This window comes from Pararge aegeria, chromosome 9 (assembly GCF_905163445.1).
Source record: "Pararge aegeria chromosome 9, ilParAegt1.1, whole genome shotgun sequence".
NCBI classification, from domain to species: Eukaryota; Metazoa; Arthropoda; class Insecta; order Lepidoptera; family Nymphalidae; genus Pararge; species Pararge aegeria.
Window position 1 is genome coordinate 2,268,826 of NC_053188.1, and position 25,906 is coordinate 2,294,731.

Genomic DNA, 25,906 nt, shown 5'->3' on the forward strand with positions numbered 1-25,906 from the left:
CAATTTATCAAGTTCGTATAATCAATCGTTAACATTCGATTCCAGCATACTTCACTTGTATTTACTCCGTATACGCAATCTGCCAACTTATTAGTTCTCTACCGTCGTTTTGGTTGTGTTGTTTACAATTTAAAAAACGTTTTCTAGCTATTGATATGTGCATAGTCACATTCGTAAAACATTACAACAACAGACTACTTGTACATTACAATTACTAATCGGTATTGAATGTATACTATCGTGATCTGTGACAATTTATGTAAATACTTATCCGGTCAGCCTCTCACGCGTGTTACTATAGATCATAGGTACCTATACTTTAGGCAATCTCGCAAGTCTTTATCGGTGCATAGATTTAGGTATACCTACTTATTATCGGCTATAGTAACTCCTATTCGTATTACGAGTTATTACAGATGTTGTGTAAAATAAACTAACTCTTCACCGCGTTTTATACAAAAATCGACTGTAATAACTCTGTATTCCGTCTTATATGACTAATATAAGAACCAAATATTCGTTGTTGTTGGTAAATATACTTACGTACCTTAACTATAGGCTACACCGCAATAATTAAGCATTGATCTTAATACGATGTTGTATCTCAAGTAATATTATAACTAGGCTGGTCCGTCAACTTATAACGTATGATTTATAGCGACTTGCTTGTTAGTTGTTTACCGACACCTACCTCTGTAGATACTGTTATAAGTTACGTACAGGTTGCTACTATTAGACTTGATATTACATTAAATCGAAAGAATGTCGTTCAGTACAAAGCGTAAAACTCGGAAACTTAGCTCGACGAAAATTAAGACTAAACCTCCCGGAATAGACAGTTATACTGTTAACGACTTACCTTCTTTACGTCGTAAGCGCACCATAGCTTTAAACCGTATGACTAAGGCATTGGAAATCGGATTATTGGCGAAAAGTGACGACAGTCAAATAGATTTATTTCTTTCCTATTGTGATCAAGTAAAGAAAATTGCTAATGACTTTGAGCAGGCGCACTTTTCAATCCTTGAACTTTTGGGAACATACAATGATGACAGTGAGGGTGATGATGATGAAGTACGTATTCGTGTTGATGATATATATTTTAAAATTATGTCCATGCGTCGTACCTTTACAAGGGAAGAATTAAATTCATCTAATATATCGGATAATACTCGTAGTAAATCGTCACTATCGCACGTTAAATTACCTAAAATTCAATTACCTATATTTTCAGGTGATATTAAAAAGTGGCCTGAATTTTTTGATACCTTCAACGCGCTCATACATGATTGCCACTCACTGACCGAAGTTGAGAAATTTCACTACTTGATTTCCTCCTTAAGCGGCGATCCGTTAGCGCTTATTCGCGTGTATCCAGTTACAGGTAACTTTTATTTAGATGCGTATGCAGCGTTGGTCGCTCGCTACCAAGACAAGCGGGAGTTAGCCTTTACTTGCTGGAAGGATTTCTTAAACATCAATTTTAAAAGTCAAAATGCAACTGAGTTCCGTCGCACCTTAGACAGTATCGACGAAAATTTAAGCATTCTCAAGAAACTGAAACTTTCTGTAGATCACTGGGATTTTATTCTCGTATACCATGTTTTATCGAAGCTAGATACGAAATTGCGTCGCGAATTTGAGGAGAAAAGTGTCAAGTCAGAATTTCCTACATATTCACAATTAAAAGATTTTTTACATTCAAAATGTGAAGCACTTATACGAGATCACCATTTTAGTGAGCCTTCCAAAAGTTCGTACTCAGTGCAGGCAATTTCTAAACCTACGACTCACAGCATTAGACGAGCTAACTTTACGCATACGTTGCTAGCTGATAGTTCCAGTACACCGCTAACCACAACGGAATCAAACGATCAATACAACAAAGTTTCGATTAAATGCCAATTTTGTGGTGACGTTCATTCGATTTTGCACTGCAAATCGTTTCTATCCAAATCCATAGCTGAACGCATATCTATAGCAAACGAAAAGAGATGGTGCTATAATTGTCTTAAGGGTTCCCACCAGTTGCGAAACTGCGTCAGCGTGTTTCGATGCATCAAATGCAAAGCAAAGCATCATACACTGATTTGTGACGTCGACAAGGAAGTTGATTCTAAGTGTACGAATGCAAACTCTAAATCCGTTTCGCTATTTGCTAAGAACTCTGGAACTATTACCAACAGTAAGTGTTCTGTTAATACAACCGTTCTGTTGGCTACTGCTGTTATCCAGCTACAGGATATTGACGGCGAGTATCATTCTTTCCGTGCTCTTTTTGACACAGGAAGTCAAAACAACTTTATAACATGCAACGCAGCTCAATGTTTAAAGTTAAAACCAATCCCATGCGATTCAAACGTTCAAGGTTTGGGAGGTGCCGCTGCTGAAATCAACGGCATAATCCATTGTCCTATTGGCACAAATAATCGCAGTGTCTTCGATGTGGACATGTATGTCATGTCAAAAATTTGTGGCGATCAGCCTGTTGCGAAACTCCAAACTCATGGCTTTTCTCACATTGCCGAGCTGCATCTAGCAGATCCGGGATTTGATATCCCTGGGCCTATTGATGTGCTTCTTGGTGCAGACGTTTTCGCTGATTCACTTCTCGGAGAACGCATAAAGGGTGACGCGCGTCAACCTCTAGCGATTAATTCGTTATTTGGTTGGCTTTTATTGGGAAGAACGCCGCTCATCACTTCAAGTTTACTTCGCGTCACGACTAATTCAGACGAGTTGGCATCTATCGTTCAAAAGTTCTGGGAACTCGACTTAATTCCTAATGCGTCGCCTCTTACACCTCAAGAAGTTGCGTGCGAAAGGGCTTACATTGCTGAACATTATCGAGACTCTTCGGGTAGGTATGGTGTACATCTACCATTTAAGGACAATGTGGAACCCAGTTTCGTAGGATCACGCGATGTTGCGGTGAGGAGATTTAAAGCCATCGAGCGGCGTTTGACACGTGACCCTCTCTTGTATCAGCAATATACTGAATTCATGGAAGATTATCTTCGTTCAGGACATATGTCGTTGGTGGCTGTCAAGGATCTTAACCTTGGAAGGTACTATATACCCCACCATTGTGTGATAAAGCCAGACAGCGCGACGACCAAGTTACGCGTAGTCTTTGACGCGTCCGCTCAAGACGTCAATCATAAATCATTAAACTCAACTTTACTAACGGGACCTAAGCTTCAATCTAACATTTCGGAGGTGCTCCTTCGTTTTCGTTTGCATGCGGTTGTCTTTTTGGCTGATATTCGTCAAATGTATAGACAAATCTGGGTCTCTGAACACCATAGGGATTATCAGAGAATTATATGGAGATCGAAATCGGATCAAATCTTACAGGAATATCGATTAAACACTGTTACTTATGGTGTTGCATCTGCGCCATATCTTGCGTGTAGGACCATCAAACAATTAGCAGAAGACGAGGGCTCTCGGTTTCCTTTAGCTAAAAATATCTTATGCACAGATATATACGTGGACGATGTTGTTACTGGTTGTGATACTCTAGATAACGCGCTAGAGGCTAAGTCACAGCTTATCACACTCTTTTCCTTAGGCCATTTCAAACTAAGGAAGTGGGCTAGTAATGTTCCCGGATTATTGTCAGATTTTTCTCGTGAAGAGTGTCTTCTTGACCCTAAATCGTTTTCAGATGAACCACCTTCTACGCTAAAGGTACTAGGCCTTAAATGGGACCCCGTAACTGATACGTTTCAATTCGAGGTAGCATCATCGAATTGTTTGTGTACCAAGCGAACTATTCTGAGTGAGCTTGCACGAATTTTCGATCCCTTGGGATTCATTTCACCTCTTACTATTAAGGCTAAGTGTCTGATCCAGAAACTTTGGATTCTCGGAATCTCTTGGGATGCAGAGCCACCTGAGGATATAATATATTCATGGAAAATCTTCTGTGACCAGCTTTCAGTTCTTCAAGAATTACAGCTCCCTCGTCGCCTCACTGTCGATAATGCCATCGCGTATGAGCTGCACGGATTCTGTGACAGTTCTGAATTAGCATACGGGGCTATTATTTATCTGCGCGCTTTATGCAAGGATGGATCTGTTCAAATCCGGTTGGTATGTGCCAAGGCTCGCGTGACCCCAATCAAGAAGATTTCGTTGCCTCGCTTGGAACTGTGTTCAGCAGTTCTCCTAACAGATTTAACTAAATTCGTCTTAAACACCTATCTTAACAAAATAATCATTAATGTGATTAATTTATGGACTGATTCGACCGTTGTATTGTCATGGCTTCGTTCTCACTCTTCTCGTTGGACTACGTTTGTAGCTAACCGTGTAAGTCACATTCAAGATATATATCCTGCCGAGTCGTGGCATCACGTTACTTCGCCTGACAATCCTGCGGACGTATGTTCTCGTGGGCAACTTCCATATGATCTTCTTCGTAATTCGTTGTGGTGGTACGGACCGTCCTGGTTATCATTACCGCCTGACAAATGGCCCAATTCGTCCAAATTGCCATCTCCAACATGCGGGGAGGAGAATCTCATACGCCAAGAGGAACGTCCAGCGGTCACATTGGTAACTCATGAAAGTGTCAAACAATGTGCTCCCTTTGATGCTCTTTTAATGCGCTTTTCTTCTCTAGAAAAGATAACTCGAGTTCTGTCATACATTCTACGATTTATTCACAACATCAGAAATCCACATAAACGTCAAACGGGTTCACACGTAACTGAATATGAAAACAATAAATCGTTATTAGCTCTCGTGAAATTTGTTCAAGGTTCAATATTTCATAATGAAATTCAACGTTTACAGTCGAAACAAGTCTTAGCAAAGCCTCTCCGAAAGCTAAATCCGTTCTTGGATGAGGAGGGTGTTCTCAGGGTGGGCGGTCGACTATCACGCGCTGGACTAGAATTTGAACAACGACACCCTGCTCTTTTACCTAACGATCATCCTTTCACTTCCAAGCTAATTGAATCGGTTCATCGTCAGCACTGTCACACGGGACATAACACGACACACTATTTAATTTTACAACGCTTCTGGGTGTTATCTGCAAAACGTGCAATACGACGTTGTCTTTCGAAGTGTATTCGATGTTTTAGACCACAACCAAAATCATTAGAACCCTTCATGAGTGATCTCCCAGCTTGTCGAGTGAACCAAGTTAAACCATTTTCTGTAGTAGGGGTCGACTTCGGTGGACCATTTCGTACCAAGGTCGGTCGATATAAAGGTGCTAGGTTAGACAAGGCCTACCTATGTCTATTCGTCTGCTTGGCTACTAAAGCGGTCCATCTAGAGGTTGTGTCCACTCTTTCTACTGATGGTTTTGTAGCAGCGCTACGCCGTTTTGTCGGGCGACGTGGGCGCTGTAACCTAATCCACGCAGATCGGGGGACTAATTTTGTTGGCGCCAGTAATTATCTATCATTACTAGAGCAGGCGTCGAATGCTGAACGCATAAAATTCGTATTTAATCCACCTTCGGCCCCACATTTCGGCGGTGTGTGGGAAATACAAATCAAGGCTGCAAAGTCACATCTTTATCGTGTTGTTGGAAATCAAGTGCTAACGTTTGAAGAACTAACCACTTTATTTGTCCAGATCGAGGCCGTGTTGAACTCTAGACCCTTGTGTCCCTTAAGCGCTGATCCAAATGATTTAAACGTTTTGACCCCGGGTCACTTTTTGACATTGGAACCGCTTACCGCGGTCCCAGACGAAGACTTTTCTAACATAAAAATTTATCGGTTGAACCGTTGGCAACTGATTCAATCGTTTCTTCAAAATTTTTGGGTTCGCTGGAAATCTGAATATTTAAATTCTTTAACACAACGTGCAAAATGGACCAAGGCATCTAGACCACTGAGTCTTGACGCTATCGTGGTCATCAAAGATGATAATCGTCCTCCTTTGCAATGGTCATTGGGAAGAGTAACAGAATTGCATCCAGGTCCAGATGGCGTAATCCGTGTGGCAACTATCAAAACGAAGGACAGCCTTATTCAGCGACCTCTTGTAAAGTTATGTCCTCTTCCCATTGAGCCACTTAACTAACCATTATTTAAAGCTCAAGAGTGATATATATATTATTCATAGTCCTTTTAATAATTTTAAGATTAATTTTTTTTTTTTTTTTTTTTTCTTTTTTATATATCATTCGCTTTGCCTACTTATCCGGAAAATACCAGCTGTATTTTGGTGGGCGGTATGTACGCTACGCGTATACAACCCGTTCTTACCGCTCACTCAAACTTACTTCATTCCATTCTTTTCCTACCTACTCTAAATCTGGTCTAGCCAATAGCAGAGCTCGCGTTATGAGTGTACTGGTTGTACACGTATGCCCATTGGCCCCGGCCGATAGTGAGTTGGCAACGAACTACCGACGCGAACGCCGTTACTCCGAGCAAAGAAAGGCATTATTGTTCTAATATAACCAATATCGAACAACCAAGTTAATTCGACACGGTGAAGTTTGGTGAAGTGTGTGAGACGAGTATACCCAACATCAGCAACAGAAGGGAAACGTTGTATCCAGACGGCATTGCGTCTCCTCCCTTCAAATCAGCAGCGAACTAGCCAACGGAAACCCGGTCTGGATCGCCTCGGTACAACCGGTAAGTAACTGCCCTTTGTCTAGACCAGTTTATCATCAAAACCAGAATCTGTCCGTTATATCGGTGGAACATCAGCCTAACGATAGTGTTCCAAACCCAGTGTCATCACCGGATCTCAACGACAAGATCCGTGTGGTCACACCCTGTGTCAGAAGACACCGCTCTTCCATTACAATTAAAATTACAGCTTTTCTGTATTTTAAAAATATAATTAACAAATTACATTAATATGAAGGTAGGTAAATAAACTAAGCAAGAGATACAATGATATACAATAGCTGTCCTTTTGTATATCATTGTATCTCTTGTTTTGTTATACAGAAATTAAGATGATAAGAATTACAACCTATTATATACAAAATAAGTATGCGTGTTTCTATGTATGTTTGTGTGTGTGTAAGTATGTGTGTGTGTGTGTATATGTGTATGTGCGTGTATGTGTGTGTGTGTGTTTGTTTGTGAGTGTGTGCGTGCTCATGGTTTTCACGACTATTATTATGGGTCTGTATTATGTAAGATTCTATGGTCATTGATTAAACCAAGCTAGAAATGGTTTTATTATAAAATTAAGCTTATAATACATGGCGCAGTCGGTAGGGTTTAAACCTACGCTCCTATAGGGAATCTTTCCAATTACATTTTTATAACCAATCAATTATAACTATGAAAAAATAGAACAGAGTGGTGGTTACAGACTCTATATTATATCCTTCTAGTCTATTCGAGAAAGCATCAAAGTGGAACAAACAAATAATTAAATAGGCTGATAATAGAGTAAAATTTAATTATATCCTCGCCAAGACCTTGGCACTCCTTGTAGCGATAAGCCGAGACCTAGAAAATGATTACTGATAACAATGCGGGGTATTATTGAAATCAATGTTATCGTTGCATTTTTTATGCAAAAAAGGTGGAGGTTTTTCCTTAATTTGACGAGTATTTTTAGACTAACATTTCTGGATTGTTTTTCGATGATACTTATTTTATATTGCTCTAAGGATAAGACGGATAAATTCTTGGATAGAAGCAGGCGTTACTTTGCAGAATTCCGTTATGTACTATGAAAATTAAGCTTAAGGAGAATCTGTACGGTGTAATATGTAATTTCTTTAATCTTTATAACCCACACCAAGCAGATCTTCGGCAATGTATTCACATGGGAGTCTCGCTCATTTGTCTCGCTTCCCTATACTCGAGGGCCGATTGGTGCAGTGTGCAGACCCTGCTTTTTGAGTCCAAAGCTGTTTGTTCGATTTCCAAAATTGGAAAATGTTTGTGTGATAAAGATCAAAGTTTTAGGGTTATAAGTATTTAATTATTTATGAATATTATTCATAAAAATATTCATCAGTCCTCTTAGTACCCATAATACAAGCTACGCTTACTTTGGGGCTACATGGCGGCGTGTCTATATTTATTATTATTTACACAGTGTCCTTAGGCCAAAAGTCCGCACTGAAGAACACGTCCTTATCATCTAATCTAAAAACTTACTCAATGCTATTTAGGGGAATCACCGTAAACCTCAGATGAAATCTTACTTGTTACTTTTTCTAAGAATGTACAGTCCGTTAACAAATTATATCAATCACATCAAGTTCCAGATAATTCTCATCCAAGGTTAAGTCCTGTCCGAGAACCTGTTCGTAGGAAACAATGCTGTCAAACTTTACATAGAGTAATATACAATAGAGATTACTTAAAGCTTCATTTATCGTTACGTTCATTCAAAATTTAGCACTCATTTAAAAAATTACGAACGAAATAACTACGTTTTGCTTGCTCGTTTCAAATATGCATTGCAATTTAGTTATTTCACCACATATCTTGTGTATCTTAAAATCATAAGTTTATACTGCATTATTAACTCGAAAAAGCATGTAAACAAAATTCTAAGTTCTTAAAGCATCTTATAATATTAAGAACGAAAGGCAAGGTTAGAGGTTAGAGGTTTTATTGTATAACAAAGTATACAAACTTATTTATTTTTTAGTTACCTACACGGTTTATTTAAATGTACTAATAAATTCATCCATTATATTTGATAGACGTCCAACCCTGGATGTAGTTCGAAAGGAGTTCCAAAATCCATGGTACCGGGACACTTGTTTCCATTACATGGTCGCCATTCCCCCCCTTGGGACACCACATAGGTTCTTCGCTATGTTCCTCGCCTCGCATGACGGTAACTCTAGTTTTTCTACAAATCTACTCATTTGATCACGTAGAGATACTTTTAAACTAGAGCCTACTGCCCAAAGTACCCAGTAATAGTTGGGAGTTTTGCACTTGAAATTTCAGACGAGTACATATATAATACAAATGTGGAATGCCTTGCCTGAAGATGTAGTGACTGCAGAATCACTGAATCAGTTTAAGAATAGACTGGATAAACATCATAAAGACAAAGAGCGCAAGAAATGATATAGACGCATCAGCGAAAGATGCTTATTCTTTTATATAATAATAATAATAATATACCTAGGTCACGCGATTCAGTTAACAGTAAGCAGTGGAACCGCCGAATCCATCTCGGATTGGCAGCATTCGGGTAACATCGTGACATCTTTTCGTCTAAAATCCCTCAGTGCCTGAAGACCAAAGTCTTTGAATTTGTGTTCCCAGTGATGACTTCATAAGTACCAAATAAATATTGACTCAATTTGATAACAAATGCGATGTTTTTATGTGATGTGATGTATTAAACTGTTTTTAAACATCGGATAGAACAAAACATTATAATATTATGGAAATTAAGCTTAATTTGCTATACTCTGCGAAAAGCAGGAGAATCTGTGTTCTGATAGTCTGAATAATTGTTAAGAAACAACAATTATTAATTGTAAAGTTAAAATCTCCTGAGGATACTCCGGTTTCGGAGCGAAACGTGTGCAGAGGGAACATTGCCGAATATCTGTTTGATGTGGAGTATAAGGATTTATGAAATTATAAATTACACCATACGGCTTCTGCTGTTAATTTTCGTAATATTATAATGTTTTGTTTTTTTAGCAGGGTAGCATAGTAATCCTTACCTACCATTAGGTGGTACTTTGCATCTTGTCTTGTGATTGCAGCCTAGCGCGACTATTTATAATTAAAAAAATGAAAGAACCTATGAAAATTAAATAAAAGAATCTCCGATTGGGTACTTACAAAATAACATCCGTTTACAAGCTCCTAGACTGTATCAAAGTGCACGTCAAGGAGAAAACACTAATAAACAACCGCTTACGCGCAGGGTTGCCTACTTGCCATTTGTACAATATAATTAAAGCTAAACTTGAGATATAAATAATGCTAATAAACGTAGACGTTATTGCGTGCGAGAGAAAAGGATAGAGATAGTATCCTATTCTCTACTTCTGTCAGTGATTTTTTGCTATGTCGTCGTAAGGTTTTAGGTCTTTCAAATCATCACTAGCCTTGTTATTGTTACACTGTTACATACAGGTGGCCTTGAATAGTGAGGCTACATAGGAGGGTGGGATGCTGGGCTTTGACTGATTACGCTGTTGTGAACCGTATTGGCGAACTGGGGTCACGAATTTCGACCCTTATAACGATTATTTGATCTCATGTCCTTGTACTATAAATATCGCCTTTTTGTTGTTCATTACATAAATTATACCATGGTATATGTGTGGTTTACACATTTCCTTTACTACCCATACACATATTTAATACAAATACCACAAGTAGTTAATTACCGGTGACGCGCGTCTCCCGATCGTGAGTTATTACTTTTATTTCTACATAACACTAACCTCACTGATCTAATACAAACTGTAAATAAACTATAAATCATTTTATAATACCTATTAGCTTTTACTATGATGTATTTATAGTAAAAAAAGGGGAAAACAATCATTTATTTTGTCATAAAATTACCAGTTTTAAGTGATATTTTTTCTTGAGACATATAACGAATTTATCTATTCTCACAAAAAAAGTTGGCAGCCCTACGCACATTAAGTTGTTTATGGACCAAAACCAGTATTTAACGCTATCACTGCATGGAATTATCACTTCTATTTTTAACAATTAAGGATCAAATTACTATGAAATGAACTTTTAATATGCAGGTATTTTCGTTGAAATAAAGGCTTTATGCGTAATTATATTAAGGATTATATTGTTTGTCTGTGTCGCTCACGGATGTAGTTCGTCCTTGACAGGGCCGCCCGTTCGCTCGACTCTACCTCAGTTTAATGATCATACAGTTTGGAAACGCGGAGACGACATGTAGTGCTGAAAACTGAGCACTAAATATACTATAGTCTGAGACCTGCAGAGTTAGCACATAGCCGCGAGTTGGAAATTATAGTGACAAGTAAAAAAATATTACATATTAAATATAAAACAACAGCAGTGTCAATTTATAGCACAAATTGTTTTGTTTTAGTAAAAATACTTTATTGCTTATTAGATGATATGTAATATTGAAATGGTTCGAGCAATTAAATAATTAATAATTTAATAATAAACTGCCTTGTTGAAATACTTCTGATAGAAAAAGAAAAATAACCTTTATTTAGATTAATGTGGAGTGCATCTGTCGTCGCAAAACCCAAAATCTTCTCAGTCTAAAATGGGTGTAATATATATAAGGATCTTTTCCCCTATAAGGGCTGGAGGCGTTCTAACAATACTTAAAGCAGTAATGCTTTAATATTGTTGACTCTCCCGTTGCAAAATTATAATTGTTAATTTAGGGGCTTCAAAATATGTCCTTTTAAACTGTCATTATGAATTGATAGTGCTTTATGCTCGCTGCTATCTCGGTTCGTTTTTCTGAACTGCATCATTGCTAAACTGTGGCTCTTCAGTAGTCGCGGATATGGTTCGAGGCGACATGATTCCTTATTATGGTTAAGGAAAGTTACCTATATATTTTGAGTCTTGTATTTAAGCACGACATTTTGTATTAACGAGAATATATTGATTTTGGCTAATTATAGGTTTTAGCTACAACTACTAGCACTGATGTTGCATTAAGGGTTATGTCGTATTTTTGAGAACAAGGAATCGTGTACAAGACTTTTATCAGTTATTATAAATAAAAAATAAATAAATGAATATACTACGACATACACACATCGCCATTTAGTCCCCAAAGTAAGCGTAGCTTGTGTTATGGGTACTAAGATAACTGATAAATAATAATGACGTAAATACTTATAGTATACTAGCGTACCCAGCCCGCTTTGCCGGGCTAGATTTTGCTTTATTTTATTTAAACAATAAACTTACATAATTAAATTTTTAATTAAGGTCTCATAATATATTAAATCATTTATTTCTCTCTTCTATTCTCTTCTCGAGCGGGTGAAAATCTTTATCTACACCCATCCATGTACACCCAACAAATGAATAAAAGCTGTATTTGACAGTTTAAAAATAGGAGTGCTCCGATCGTCACCAAACTTTACAGGATTACTCGCCAGGTCAATCCAGAGATTCCCTGAAAGTTTCATTGAAATTTATCCAGCTATCCGTAAAGTACAGGGCAGGTGACTCCTCTTTGACTGAAAAGAGCTTTAAAACATAGTCAACTACTCTGGCCAAGTGTTGATTGGTAGACTTCAAACTCCTTTGAGGACGTTATGGAGGACTCAGCTGCACGCAGATGTCCTCACGATTGAGAATAGCTTTAGGACGGAGTGACTGACTACGGCAAGTGTTGATTAGTAGACTTCAAACTCCTTTGAGAACGTTATGGAGGACTCCGCTGCACGCAGATGTCCTCACGAGTCACGATGCTAACCTTCACCATTAAAACAAGTGATACACACAGCTCCGAAAATTCGAATGAAGGGGCGAGTTTAAATCCCAGCACCACTAACTATTCCAAATTATGTGCGTTGTAAGCAATTAAAATATCCCTTGTTTTAACGGTGAAGGAAAACATCATGAAACCGGCACGCCTGAGTTGTCTATAATCTGTTCTCAAAGGCATGTGGAGTCCACCAATCCGCACTTACCCCCTTCAAATTTTCGGAGGAGACCCGTGCCCTGTAGTGGGCCGGTAATTGTATGATAGGCATTTTATCGTAGGAAAACCAACGCTCGATGGTGGCCATCCATCACCCGTTGGTTAATAAGATTGATTGAAGTGTCGTACACAATAGGTACATTAACGAATTGAATGGACCTTGGCCGAACGACGAAAATGAAAGCAGTAACGGATTAAAAAGTAGGTCACTGTTGAGTCAAGGCGAAGTCTGTTTATTGTGGGTTCTACCTGCGGGCATAGAACTAAGAACATACAGAACCTTCATTCAGCCACTCCAAACACCCTGTAGAACATTATTTAGAACTCTCAGGCATGCAGGCTTCCTCACGATTTCAGTGTATTATAAAAGTAGAGGCATCAATGCAGCATTTATAAGACCGACGATGAAGAAATATGATTGACTTCATGACAACAGCGGATCTGCCAGTAAAAGAAAGAGAGAAAATGAACGTTTTATAAATGGTCTTAGGTCTATTAGACGTTGATTAGACATAAATACGGGATAAAAGAGCTGGCTTAGGAGGCTCAAAATAGAGCCTCTAATTAATTTACAGCCTTCGGACTGTTGCTTGGGCTTTAGAAAAGTAGGATTTCATCTTAATAAATGCCAACGGTAATTTGTCCAACTTCTTATAATGTAGGTCAAACATTAAACAATATTGATCATTGTGGTTAATAAATAGGTAGCTAATAGTAAAACAACATCATATCGACCCATTACCAGCCCACTACAGCGCACGGGTCTCCTCCCACAATGAAATGGGGCTTAGGCTGTAGTCCACCACGCTGGCCCAGTGCGGTTTGGTGGACTTTACACACCTTTGAGAACATTATGTAGAACTCTCAGCAATGCCGGTTTCCTCACGATGTTTTCCTTCACCGTCGAAGCAAGTGATATTTTTAATTACTTAAAACGCACATAACTTAGAGAAGTCGCAGCACGTACTCACACGCATTTCATATCATTAATCTTGAAACAGGATTTGCATATACCTCCGTTGCGACTTCTTAGGGGTGAATTTTACTCGCACTATGTCTGTCTGGCCGCGATGGACTGGTGTCCCTTCGTGACCACGATCCATGCAACTGGGTCGAAATATCGACTCCCATAAATTATCGTGGTATGTACCCGTTAAACTATATTTAAGAAATGTTATAGTTAAGTTAAATACCCGTTTTTTGTTATAATTTCATGTAAGTAAAAAAGTATTAGTATGTCTGGATTAATTATTCTGCGAATCTTTAACAAAGGATTTTAGTAGAACCATAAAAAAACGAGAAATGAAAAAAAAATATTTGAGTACCTTCAGGGTTATAAAAAAAAACATCAAGTCTTAAGCTCAGGTGCCCAGTATTATCCCGGGAATATTCCATCAGGCATGATTGTTTTCAAGCGCAGATATCTTTCATAAAAACCAGTAGTAGGTACTGGCACCTCAGAAATGCCAAGCGGACCTTAATGGCCGCTCAAGGGCCGCTGTCCTTAACCTTTTGCAGGCGATTTATTTCATTGAATGATTTTTTAACGATGACAGTTTTTATCGATCCTTGGGCCCTTGGGAAAACCTTGTTGTGTCAGGGCCATAGCTCGCCAATTTTTCAATGTATTTTTTGGACTTAATATTTGTCGGACTACGCAGATGGCCCTTCTAATGATAAGTGAAAATCAATTGTCTAAAAAAGGGCAAACGTGCTCCTTACACTTTCTAAAAAATGCAAAAAGAAAAAAAAAAGATTTGCCGCTAACCGATTCGAAGCGTTCCAGTACGATGTGGCGTAGAAACAGATTGGGGGTAAATGGTTAAAGGGTAACTGCCATACTCCCTGACAGGTTAGCTCGCTTCCTTCTTGGACTGCATCAACACCCACTACCAGGTGAGATTGCAGTGAAAGGCTAACTTGTATAGTATAAGGCTAATTGTAGTGGAATAAAAGAAACCGCATCAAGACCTTTCAGACCAGAACACATCAATGTCGATATGATTATTATTATTAACATTATTAAAATTGAGCAGAATCATCTTAATCTCCCATACAAATTGATAATAATAATACACGAGTATTTGAATAATTTATTTCGATTTTTCTCTTCACTCGTACCGGAAGACATGATTGCAAATTTTAAATTCTAGAGCATCGCGAGGTTCTCTGTAGGTTTTGGCGACAGTCTGCGAGTTGGACTTGTGGTATTAAAAACACGTTTCGAAAGGATGTATCTTTCATTATTATGTTTAACTATAAAACTCGTATTTTTAAACGGCGTATTGGCTTTCTTTGACTTTGGCTTCACTTTAGGGACACTAAATATTGATTGCTTTAACGCTAAAGGAAGATTTCGTGAAGAAACCTACATACTTGAGAGTTTTCCATAATGTTCTCAAAAGCATGTAAAGTCTACCAATCCACATCTACTTTGCCAGTGTGGTGATCTACGGCCTAAACTCTCATTCTTAGAGGACATGTGCCGTGCCTTGTGTGTTGTATTTAACCAGTACAAACTTAATCTGTTACTGAGAAAAAGTTACTTGAAACACAAAATCGTGAGGTGATAATTATCAAATAGTATCATATCAACCCACTACAGGGCACGGGTCTCCCCCCACAATGAGCAGGGGTTAAGGCTGCAGTTCACCACGTTGGCCCCGTGCGGATTGGTGGACCCCACACACTCTTGAGAACATTATGTACAACTCTCAGGCATGTAGGTATCCTAACGATGTTTTACCTAAAACGCACATAACTTAGAAAAGTTAGCTCCCCAAAAGTGAAGTCGAGCTTCTACCCAGTAGGCTATCACCGCTCTAAATAAATAAATACTAGGTATATACAATGTATATTTAGTGATTTCGTATAGTATAACTGCGGAAAGTTGCAGCAAGAAACTGATGGAACGAAGTCATAAATTCAGAACCGTATGAGTCGCACCAGAATTGGAAGCCGACCAAAGTAAACACCTTTGGAGGTTGTTAGTATAATTCTTCGCTCGATCGGTTTCTTGTGGCAACGTTTGTTTCTAAACGACTGAAATACTCCTTTTCTTTGTCCAGAGAATCTGTCACTTTTATATTCTGCTTCAGTCAAAACAATCTGCAACGTTTTTTATTTCATGTCTTGCACGCTTATATAGTAACAAAACAAGTTTTAGAAACAATATTTCAAACGCCTTTACAATTCTATTCCGAAATTTGTCTATGCTCTTAAACTTCAACAAAAGGATAAACTTTTAATAGACGCCCCTAATAAGGAAACCTTTTTCAGAATTTGGAAATTATCGGTAAAGATGATTTAAGAACTTTGTTTGCCTCTTTTTGAAGAAGAAGATAGGTCATTTTGTATACATTACACATAAAGTCGATTGGCGCTGTGGGAAGCGACCCTGTTTTCTGTGTCCAAGGTCGCAGGTTCGATTTCCACAACTGGAAAATGTTTGTGTGAGGAACATGGATGTTTTTTAGTGTCTGGTTGTTCATCTATATAAGTATTAATGTATATTATTCATAAAAATATTCTTTACTCATTTTAGTATCCATAACACAAGCTACGCTTACTTTGGGGCTAGATGTACGATGTGCGTATTGTCATAGTATATTTTTATCGCCCCATGATTTCGCTTTCGCCAACATTGGATCTGCATTCCTGAAAGAAGCGCTTTCAAACATACAAATTCTTCTTCTTCGATTAGCAAGTAATATATATACGAAATGTAATTAAGTACAATGTAACTATACTCACATGCAAACATAATAAAATCGACAAGAATAATTAATACCAATAAAAACTCTTGTCGACGAAAATAACTCGCAAAAATAATCGCTTAAACCGGTTATACAAGTTAGATGCGCATTTTAGTAAGTTATTATTTAAAATATATTGACATCTATTTTCCAATATTTGAGACCAACGAAGTAGTCAACGAAATCGTAGGCGTTAAAAATCGCAAATCCTGTGGCGTAGCAACATATGACGTCTTCGTCTACGTATGTAGACCGTCCTTATTCAGTCGTAGAGGCAACCTTCCTAAATAAAATAGAATGGGAGTTTGCCTTTTTTGCATCTTCGGTTGTTCTATTGACCTTCAGGTGCACTCATTTTTTTAATAACTATTTCGATATTGTGCGTGAAGTATTCAAGTATTTGTAAAGCGATAACTGCTAAGCGTACTAGACGACGTAGACGATCATAGCGAATTGTCAAGTTGAGAGCGAGACGGCTAGATTTGTCAACGGGAGCGCGAGGAAAAGCAAGCGAGATGGAAAATGTAGCAACAAGTTGCGGGGGGAACCGCGTTCGGCGTTATCGGTGACCGTGACGTCACAACCCTTTCACTCGCGGTCGCATTCAACACGCTCACAACGCTTCAGTCCGCGCGGCTCGGTCACTGCGTGAGTACAACTCGCGCCTTGTGTTCCTAAAAACCATCCACGCGTTACTCGCCTAGAAATAAATAACTAACTTTTTAATAAAACAATTCGTAATTGGAACACTCGTCAATTGTTCGGGACTCTAAAAGAAATCCGTGTAAATTTTTGAACATCGTACTTTTCAACTATCCGAAGTGTTTCTTGACCACGATGGGCGTTATAAAAGTGACTCCGGACACCGCGTCCCTCATCTCGGTGTGCGATATGCTCGACGACATGAAGGTAAGAACACAAGACTTTCTTCTTCGTTGTCCTCGTATTTATCATGTGATGTCAGGAATGGCTAGAATGCAGCATCGGTGTCTGAAAGAATTCCCGCTTTATTTAGCATGCGTGGGTAGACCGGTGACTCGACTAAGAGACATCGCGTAATTTGAAAATATGTGATTTACTACATAACTTTCAATATCTTCCACCCTTTAAAGAAGTCTTGTTAGAAATTCTTCGTGCCTGATATTATAGATTTCAGATATTTTTGTAAAATTATTTAAGTTCTTTATTCAAGTTACCGTAAAATAAAACATTGCTTACATACAGCTGCAGGCAGAAAATTTACGATAATTTAATTTATAATCGGCAAAATCGATTCGTTAGAGACTGCCAGACCAAATTGTAAAAGATGGGATTGGTAATTCAAGATTAAATAATAGAGATTGCTAAGATATCTACAGATTAAAAAGGATGAATGACATATTATTTGAGACATGCCTTCATTAAATAAAACAGTTTAAATGAGACAAATAAATAATTAGAACTTATAAAATAAATGTTGACAAGTAAAATAAAAAAAAGAGTCTGAAATAATTTCATTGTGAGTTGGCACCAATATATCTAATATAAATGCAATACATGTAAAATGTTCTTTAAATGTGAGGAATTCTATTCTCGTTTATTCGAGTTGTAATTGTATTATTTTTATGACTTTACATTTAATTGCAGACATGTATGTCGCTGCAAGGAGTCACGGTTTCGGAATCGATTCGATTTCTATTTTTTATTAAGTCATAAGACGTTGAATATTTATAACATGTTTGATGAAACTTTTCGTTAGCAACTGTTACGTCGTCACTCAGATATGTACTTACCTTCTTTTTATACTGACAATCAATAATTAGCGATTTAATTGATTATCTAACAAATGCTTTGATTTAATTATTCTCTATTTTTTTGAGTGAAAATGAAATAGTCAAATATTTGGAAAACCAAATATTAACTTTTAAATTACGATATCTTCCACTTTCTCCGTTTGTCTTTTATGGATCTTTATCTGAACCGTAATTTTAATTATATATTTAAAAAAAAAATCATTAGTATAAAATATAAATAAATTATTATTATGAAATTATATTATAAAAAATATTCATAGAAGATTAGGTAGATTGACCCCCGTTAAATGACTGCCTTCTTTTGTCATATTAATTACCCAAATGAATGTAATTTTTTAAGTCAAATTGGTTATATTGAATTATACACTTCAAAATTAGCAATATAATATTTTTTAACCACATTTTTTAAACTGCATACACTGTATGTCCAATGTCTAATCATTAAATTATTGAATGGTGAAATTACAATTCTTAAACGTACGACATTAAATTTTTACAATTCATTTATCTACAACTTGCGCACATTAATGTTAAATGTAGAAGGAAAAAACATTTCCGTTACAGTAGCATTGTAATCATTGTTTATTTGTAACTGCTGTTGAATTGCCACGACGTCAGTTTATGAAATGAAAGTTAGCCAGTGAACTAGGTTCACATAATTTACATTTCAATATTCTTTGACGCAGGCGCTACTACAATGACGAGTTGTTGACAAGTCAAAACGATTCCTATGAATGAAGCTGGTTTAAACGATTAAACAAAGGTTTGTGGAATTTGTATGGAGCCTTATAATATCCCCTCATCGAACCCTTTCGAACAGAAATAAGGGTTTTCTTAAAAAAAAAATCTCATCGCCAAGTCAGATTGGTGTTGTCTCAACTATCACTGACGTTGGTTATTATCACATAAATATTGTAACCATCATTCGAGTCCTCTAGCCTATATGTCAGCACCACGGGTTTGGGTTAAATCCTTCCCTCCTACGAGCAAAAAAGTTTGTGACCAGCGTTGAAAACGAAAGGGTAGGCCAAACCGCTGCACATATTGCGTTCTCTGCGTCTGCCAAGCTTGCATCCAGCATGCGAGCAATTAGAAGAAGCGAATCGAATGTGATTTTTATACGTGGAGAATGCAAACTATCGCCTCCAAAAGCGTGCCTAGCGACGGCGCCTCGCTTAATATGCTGATGAAAGGATTTTTCAATCTATTGGTCAACCAATGAGGTATTTTTATTGGGCATTTTTCTTAGAATAAAGCTTGATTGATTTCCCTCGTTATCTTTGCCTGCTATAAAACATTACCAAACAGATTAAAAATTCAATTACTGTCTAATTTATTTGTTAAAATTAAATAATACGGAGTTGCTATACAATTAAAATAACATCTTGTCGATGGTTAAACCTATTACCTGACCCAATTTCTGAACGGTGATTGTAATTGAAGTTCAAAATCAGTTAAATAAATGGAACAATTATCAAAAATGCGTTAAATGATTGTAATTTAGATTAATAAATATCAAAAATGCGTTAAACGTACTATTTTGTTTGCCAAATTATTATGCCCCATTGCGGTAATCAAGAAAATAAACATCAAACTAAAGACTTAAAAAAAGAAGCGGCGAAAAGAAATGATAGCATTTGCGCCTCCTTTTCTTGAAGCGATAATTAAATGTAAGAAGTAGATGAATATTAAATAAACTTCTTTATTTAAATATGTGATCCGATTTCCGAATAAAGATTGTCCTAGCATTTCATAAATGGAACAGTGAAAATTCAACAGCATTGATCGACGGAAGTGGTGTCCTTATCAGTTATTTGTGGTACCACTGCTAGACCGAGCCCAATAAGTACGTGAGAACCCGCGTAACCTTCGCGCTATCGAGTATCGAGCCTGATGGAATCTAGTTCACTTGGAAACCAATACCTTAGTGAAATCGTAGGTTGTTTATTGCTTAATCGTATCCAATAATTTATGAATGTCCAGTTTTTCATGTTAAACTTCGTTTTAGTCGATTATATTATTTGACCTTAGGTCAAAAGATGCACTTTTACCTTAATTACCTACAAGGTTATATTCTATCGCATGAATAATTTGTTTTAAAGTTTTAACGAATTAACGAGTCCAAATAGATTATTATTCGCATTCAAACGTATCACTCAATAACCTTCAACTATTTAAATACACTCGTAACAAGCTTTTTAAAACTCAAGATTATATAATATACCTACGTTACATATAATGCAATGTGTTTGTACTTTTGCTTACTTCTATTTTTTTTCTTCTTTTTAGTGGGAGATTAAATTTAGCTGACAGAGTGTCTTCTGAACCAAAATCACAAATTCCTAATATTGTTTTTTCCAAACACTTTTGTATCAATATAGGGTTTTTCATTGGTTTTATTTTTAGTTTTAATAATCTAAATATATACTACATTTAGTAGTTTAAAAACGTTAGCTTTTTATTAATATCCTTATGTTTTTTTGTAGCTGCGCAAAAAATAGACATGCCTAATTACTTAATGGCTTACACATCTGATAACATCTGTTGATATTCCAGAGATAAGCGTTGATAAGTGTTTTAGCCAGCAGACATTGATATTTTATAAAACGTACTTCAATAACAAAATAAATAATCGTTGCGTAATGATAAACTGGTTTTGGTAATCGCTTTCAAAGAAGAATCGCTTTCAGAACTTTGCTTGGTTTCATATCCCACCTTTGATATTTGGCTGTTCGTTTACTTTCGTCAAATATTTATCTTACGTTCATAAGAAAGTACTTATCTAGTTTTCAATACGGTTATACATCTTTTGAGCATCTCGAGGTTGGAACTTCTGGATTCTAGTTCAATTAAAGTGATAAATGATTTAATTCCAATCTTTTGTATAGCGCCATGAATGAATGAATGAATGAATACACTTTTATTGTACACCACATAAACATATAGTAAAATTATAAATAAAAATTTAACAAAAAGTATACAATTTGGCGGCCTTATCGCTACATAGCGATCTCTTACAGGCAACCAAAGGCGTTAAACACAGCTGAAGAAGAGAGGTAGGCAATTTTTTAAATAAACATGCATATATACATATATAATATATACATAATTCCATCTTCATAATTATATCTGTAAATTGAATATGTTACTATCGTTATATATCCATCAACCCATCAAAGCACAGTCGTTGGTATTCTGTAAGCATTTCCGAAATTCAGCTCCTCCGTGGGACAGGTTTGAGTTTTATCCATCTTTTCCTCACGAGAAGTGCGAAGTTGCCGCTTCTCTTAGCTATGGCATATATCAATTGCCACTTAATCTTAGCAACTCGTTGAGGTACGTCTGGAACTCTTCTAGAATCATCTCAATTCTTAATTGATTACGATTTGCTCTTCTAAGTCAGTTAGTACGATTGTGGTCGTCGTTTAAGTGTTGTAGCACGCTTGACTATCTGCCACTCTTCTCTAGCAGCAGAGTAACAGCTACTGAAGCTTTCATTTGGTCGGGCCATCTCATCACATTTCATCATGTTAAGATACCTCAATATATCGATCGATGAGTATTATTGATCTATATTTTTTAATAAACCCGAGGTAGGCTCCGGACCCTAAAGTCATATCTGGAACCTGAGGTCAACAATAAACAATAATTAACTTCAACAAAGAAGCTATAAGAGTGCATTACATACATGATAAATAAGGCGTAGATTACGTTCTAGAACTTTTTAATGCGATTGATTAAATTGTGTGAGATCGCATAGTTATAATCTAAAGCGTGATTCACGGTTTGCATTATTATTTACTAGCTGTTGCCCGCGACTTCGTCCGCTTTTGTTTTTGTTTTTCGTAAGACATGTGCCTCGTAAATGTGGCAGCACTTTATTTATTTAGGATAGCTAAGCCTGGTGCAAAATCGTCTAACCCTTTCGTCCCCTCTCCAAGGAGAAATGAGCTTAATTTCGGGATAAAAAGCATCCTATACTTCTTCTAATACCTTCAGAAATATGTGTACAAAGTTTCGTGATGATCGGTATAGTAGTTTTTGCATGAAAGCGTAACAAACAAACTTACATTCACATATATAATATTAGTAGGGATTTTCATCAGTAAACAATGTCTAAGTTAAACACAAAATATAATATAAAATTTAAAAATATGATAATAAGTTTGGATTTAATGTTATAGTGATATTAGGCTAATAACATATTTTGTCAATAGAATTCCTGCGTCTACGATTTCTGAACCGGACCCGCAACTACGTACTCATAGATTTTCTGCTTCTCCTTGAGATTCAGTAATTTTCCTGGAATTCCGCCGCCCGTCTCTAACAAATTTTATTTCTGGTTCAAATCGTTGCAGTAAAACTTTTTTCGAATTCAGTTTTTACTCTTATTACTATTAAAACAATCAATTCAAAATCGCAGTCAGATACTACATTCTCTATACATAGTATAAAATTATGACTTAAAGGTGTTTGTAGTCAGTATAAAATATATTCCTTAAATATGTATTGAAAACATGGATTCAATAAGAAACATCATTATTGTCGTGACGTGGTTTTATGTTCTCTGATAGGTACAACAGGAAGTACTTGTAATTGCGTCGCAATTGCATTTTATATCCGTCTTAGGGTGCAATTACATGATTCGCAAACTATATAAGTGTAATAAATAAATAATTTATTTCTTCTTTGAAATTTCTATTTAATGAATAATAATGATTTCCAGTGATTTTATTTTTGTTCTGATTTTTTTTGGTGGCTTTTTAAAAAAAAAAATCAATTTATCTACGGTAAACAAAAATATTACTAAAACAAATTCAGTTCTGAATGATTTTATAATATGTATCAAATATATTTTGTCTCAATATAAAGTATCAAATTTGACTTATTATACAGATGCAATTGAATGATATCTACAAACGAATCATGTCACATAAAATACGTATTAACCAGCGTATTGTGATCTAATAAATATGTCATCTGGTCGTGATATTTCTGATACAATGTCGAACTTTAATTAGGACATCCTGTATTCTGGAATAAGCTAGGGCTGAACAATGACTTTTTATAAGAACTCCTAAATCAAAGAACGATCAGATATTATTGTTTCATTTCATTTTATTATATACATGAAACTTATTAAAGGTTAGGTACATTTAATTACTTTTCATAGTTCGACAATACTATAAAGTTATCAAGTAACCACAGTATTATTTAAAAAATCTTTTTCAGAAGCTCCTATTAATTTATAAGTACATACAGATTATATTTATTAGTGTTGTTAACAATATTATGATGGTTTATACTACATGTCAAAATAAAGCTGCATTTTGATAAAAATGTCTTGTTGTCTTACAATCTAAAATTTTTTGATGGTGATCAAAAAATTACAGATAGTACAGTGAATTCCTGAGCTCACAAATGCCAGTGGAGCAAAGTGGCGCACGCAAAGTTTCGCTAGACACGGCTGACCGCCAGGCGCACGCGTATCAAGCATGCGCGTTTCCACAAAGGATTCTCTGTATTCGTTCTGTATAATTTATTCATAAACATAACTACATAAATTAATACGTTTTCTACAACCAGAATGATGTTCGAAGTGAGTTTCATGTTTTAGTTTGATTAATTAATTATTAGTGACTGGTTTTTGAAGTGGTTATGTTCGGGACTTTCTGGCAAAACAAAACATTTTTTTTTACAAAGGTTAAACAAGTGAGTTGCGCATTTTATGGAACAAACAAAAGAGATAGTTATAGAAAAAAATATCTGCTTTCAGATAGGACCAAATAAAATGTCCAAGTCTAAAAACAAAGAAAAACTATTCTTCCAATAATTACTTTTCCAAAAACTTATTTATTATATTTTTCACTAGCAGGCCTCGTATATTGCACAATCATCTTTTTTTATTTAATAGGTATTTTTGCCTAGTAGATATTCAAAGAACGGAAATGAAAGCTTTACGAATAATAAAAAAACATATTTAAAAATCAGGAAATAAGACTAGGAAATTTACTGGCCTACTTAAAAATTTAAATTATAAAACAGCTCATCAACATTTAAAGAATTTAAGTATTACAAAAAGACCTCGCATGGAATGCACGTAATAAATAATACTCTCGGATGTTCATAATGTAATAACTCTTAACAAAGGAACTAGTACAAAAAATAGCAACAAACATGACCTTTATACTACAATTGCTGTGGCTGTCGAAATAATTTTTGAGGTAAGTCTAGTAGTATCGTTTAGTAATATCCAAATATTTCAAGTGTACTAGGAATTTGTGTTTGTTTAATGATAATAGAGGCTTACGAGTACCATATTTTCCCATACTATCCGTCGATTCCGGTAAGTATAACCAAAACCTGGACCCGTATGACCAACCAACAAACATGACCTTTATACTACAATTGCTGTGGCTGTCGAAATAATTTTTGAGGTAAGTCTACTCGGATCGTTTAGAAATATTCAAACATTTCAAGTGTACTAGGTATTTGTGTTTCTTTAATGATAATAGAGGCTTACGAGTACCATATTTTCCCATACTATCCGTCGATTCCGGTAAATATAACCAACACCTGGACCCGTATGAAATTTAATACATGCTTTTTCATTACAAAGACTGAACATTAAAGAATGTTATTTGATTTCCACCTTGTGCCACTGTCATTAGAACAGCGAAAGTTTACGTAACGCTTATTAGAGATTGGGCCTAGCAGTGCAATGCTTATACGCTGATACAAATGGAGGCACGGTTGAAATTAAAACCACTTCTTTTTTTTTAAATCACTTTTTTAATTTGTGAACAATAACATAACTAACCGCTAATGAATGAAACGACGTTCAATATAAAAGTATGAAATTGCGTAACAGTGATAACTTTAAATATTCTGCATGAACCTTGAGGCTTTTATAGTTCTTTGGCTGTCAATTTGGATGTTCTTTAGCCGTCAGTTCGTAGTATTGAGAATTATTAAAATATCTCATCGGGCAGTCGTGACTCGGAGCGTGGCATCCTTGATAAACAAGTGTAGCATTTTCTAATAGTACGTTATACAGGATGCTCCCTGGTATGTGGGTCGTTTGGTAACGCTCAATGTCGTGTGTACTGCGCGTTTCGCCTTAACGATTGTGTATTATATTATAACTATATTATCTCTTAAACTTATTTATTTCTAAACGACTGTTAAGAAGGCTGAGTTTCTTAATCGACTAATAATACATATTTTTTATTGACACACTCATGCTGTACATGATATAGCGTACAAAATATATGTTACTAGAGTACCCAGCCCGCTTCTTCGGGCTTGATTTTGCTTTATTTTTATTAAAAAATAAACTTACAACATTAAATTTTTAATTTAAGTCTCATAATATATTAAATCATTTATTTCTCTCCGTATTCATTCTCTTCTATTCTCGTCTCGAGCGGGCGAAGATCATTATCTACAGCCATGTACACCCAACAATAGAATATCATAGTAAATAAAAGCTGTATTTGACAGTTCAAAAATAGGAGCGCTCCGATCGTCACCAAACTTTACAGGATTACTCGCCAGGTCAATCCGGAGATTCCCTGAAAGTTTCATTGAAATTGGTCCAGCCGTTTCGGAGCCTATACGGAACATACCCACACACTTTCTCTTTTATACATAACAAGCTGACCCCTGCGCCATCTGTCGGGCTGATTTGTGAATCTAAACCATCCAGGGTGCCACCCAAACGCATAACGAAAAATACATTCAAATCGG

General features: G+C 36.3%; 2 protein-coding genes across 2 annotated transcripts in view; both read left to right on the forward strand.

Moving 5' to 3' along the window:
- Nucleotides 1–762: 762 nt before the first annotated feature.
- LOC120626429 lies at nucleotides 763–10,863 on the forward strand. The gene is made up of 3 exons (XM_039893953.1): nucleotides 763–4,094; nucleotides 8,663–8,799; nucleotides 10,793–10,863. The coding sequence occupies exons 1-3, from the start codon at nucleotides 763–765 to the stop codon at nucleotides 10,861–10,863; spliced, it is 3,540 nt and encodes a 1,179-aa protein (XP_039749887.1).
- A 6,133-nt stretch (nucleotides 10,864–16,996) lies between these two features.
- Nucleotides 16,997–25,906, forward strand: part of LOC120626400 (terminal nucleotidyltransferase 5C) — a 46,494-nt gene continuing 37,584 nt past the window's right edge. The window contains exon 1 of the mRNA XM_039893923.1: nucleotides 16,997–17,273. Coding sequence (XP_039749857.1) covers nucleotides 17,202–17,273 — 72 coding nt within the window. The 5' untranslated portion in view covers nucleotides 16,997–17,201. The remainder of the gene's footprint in view (nucleotides 17,274–25,906) is intronic.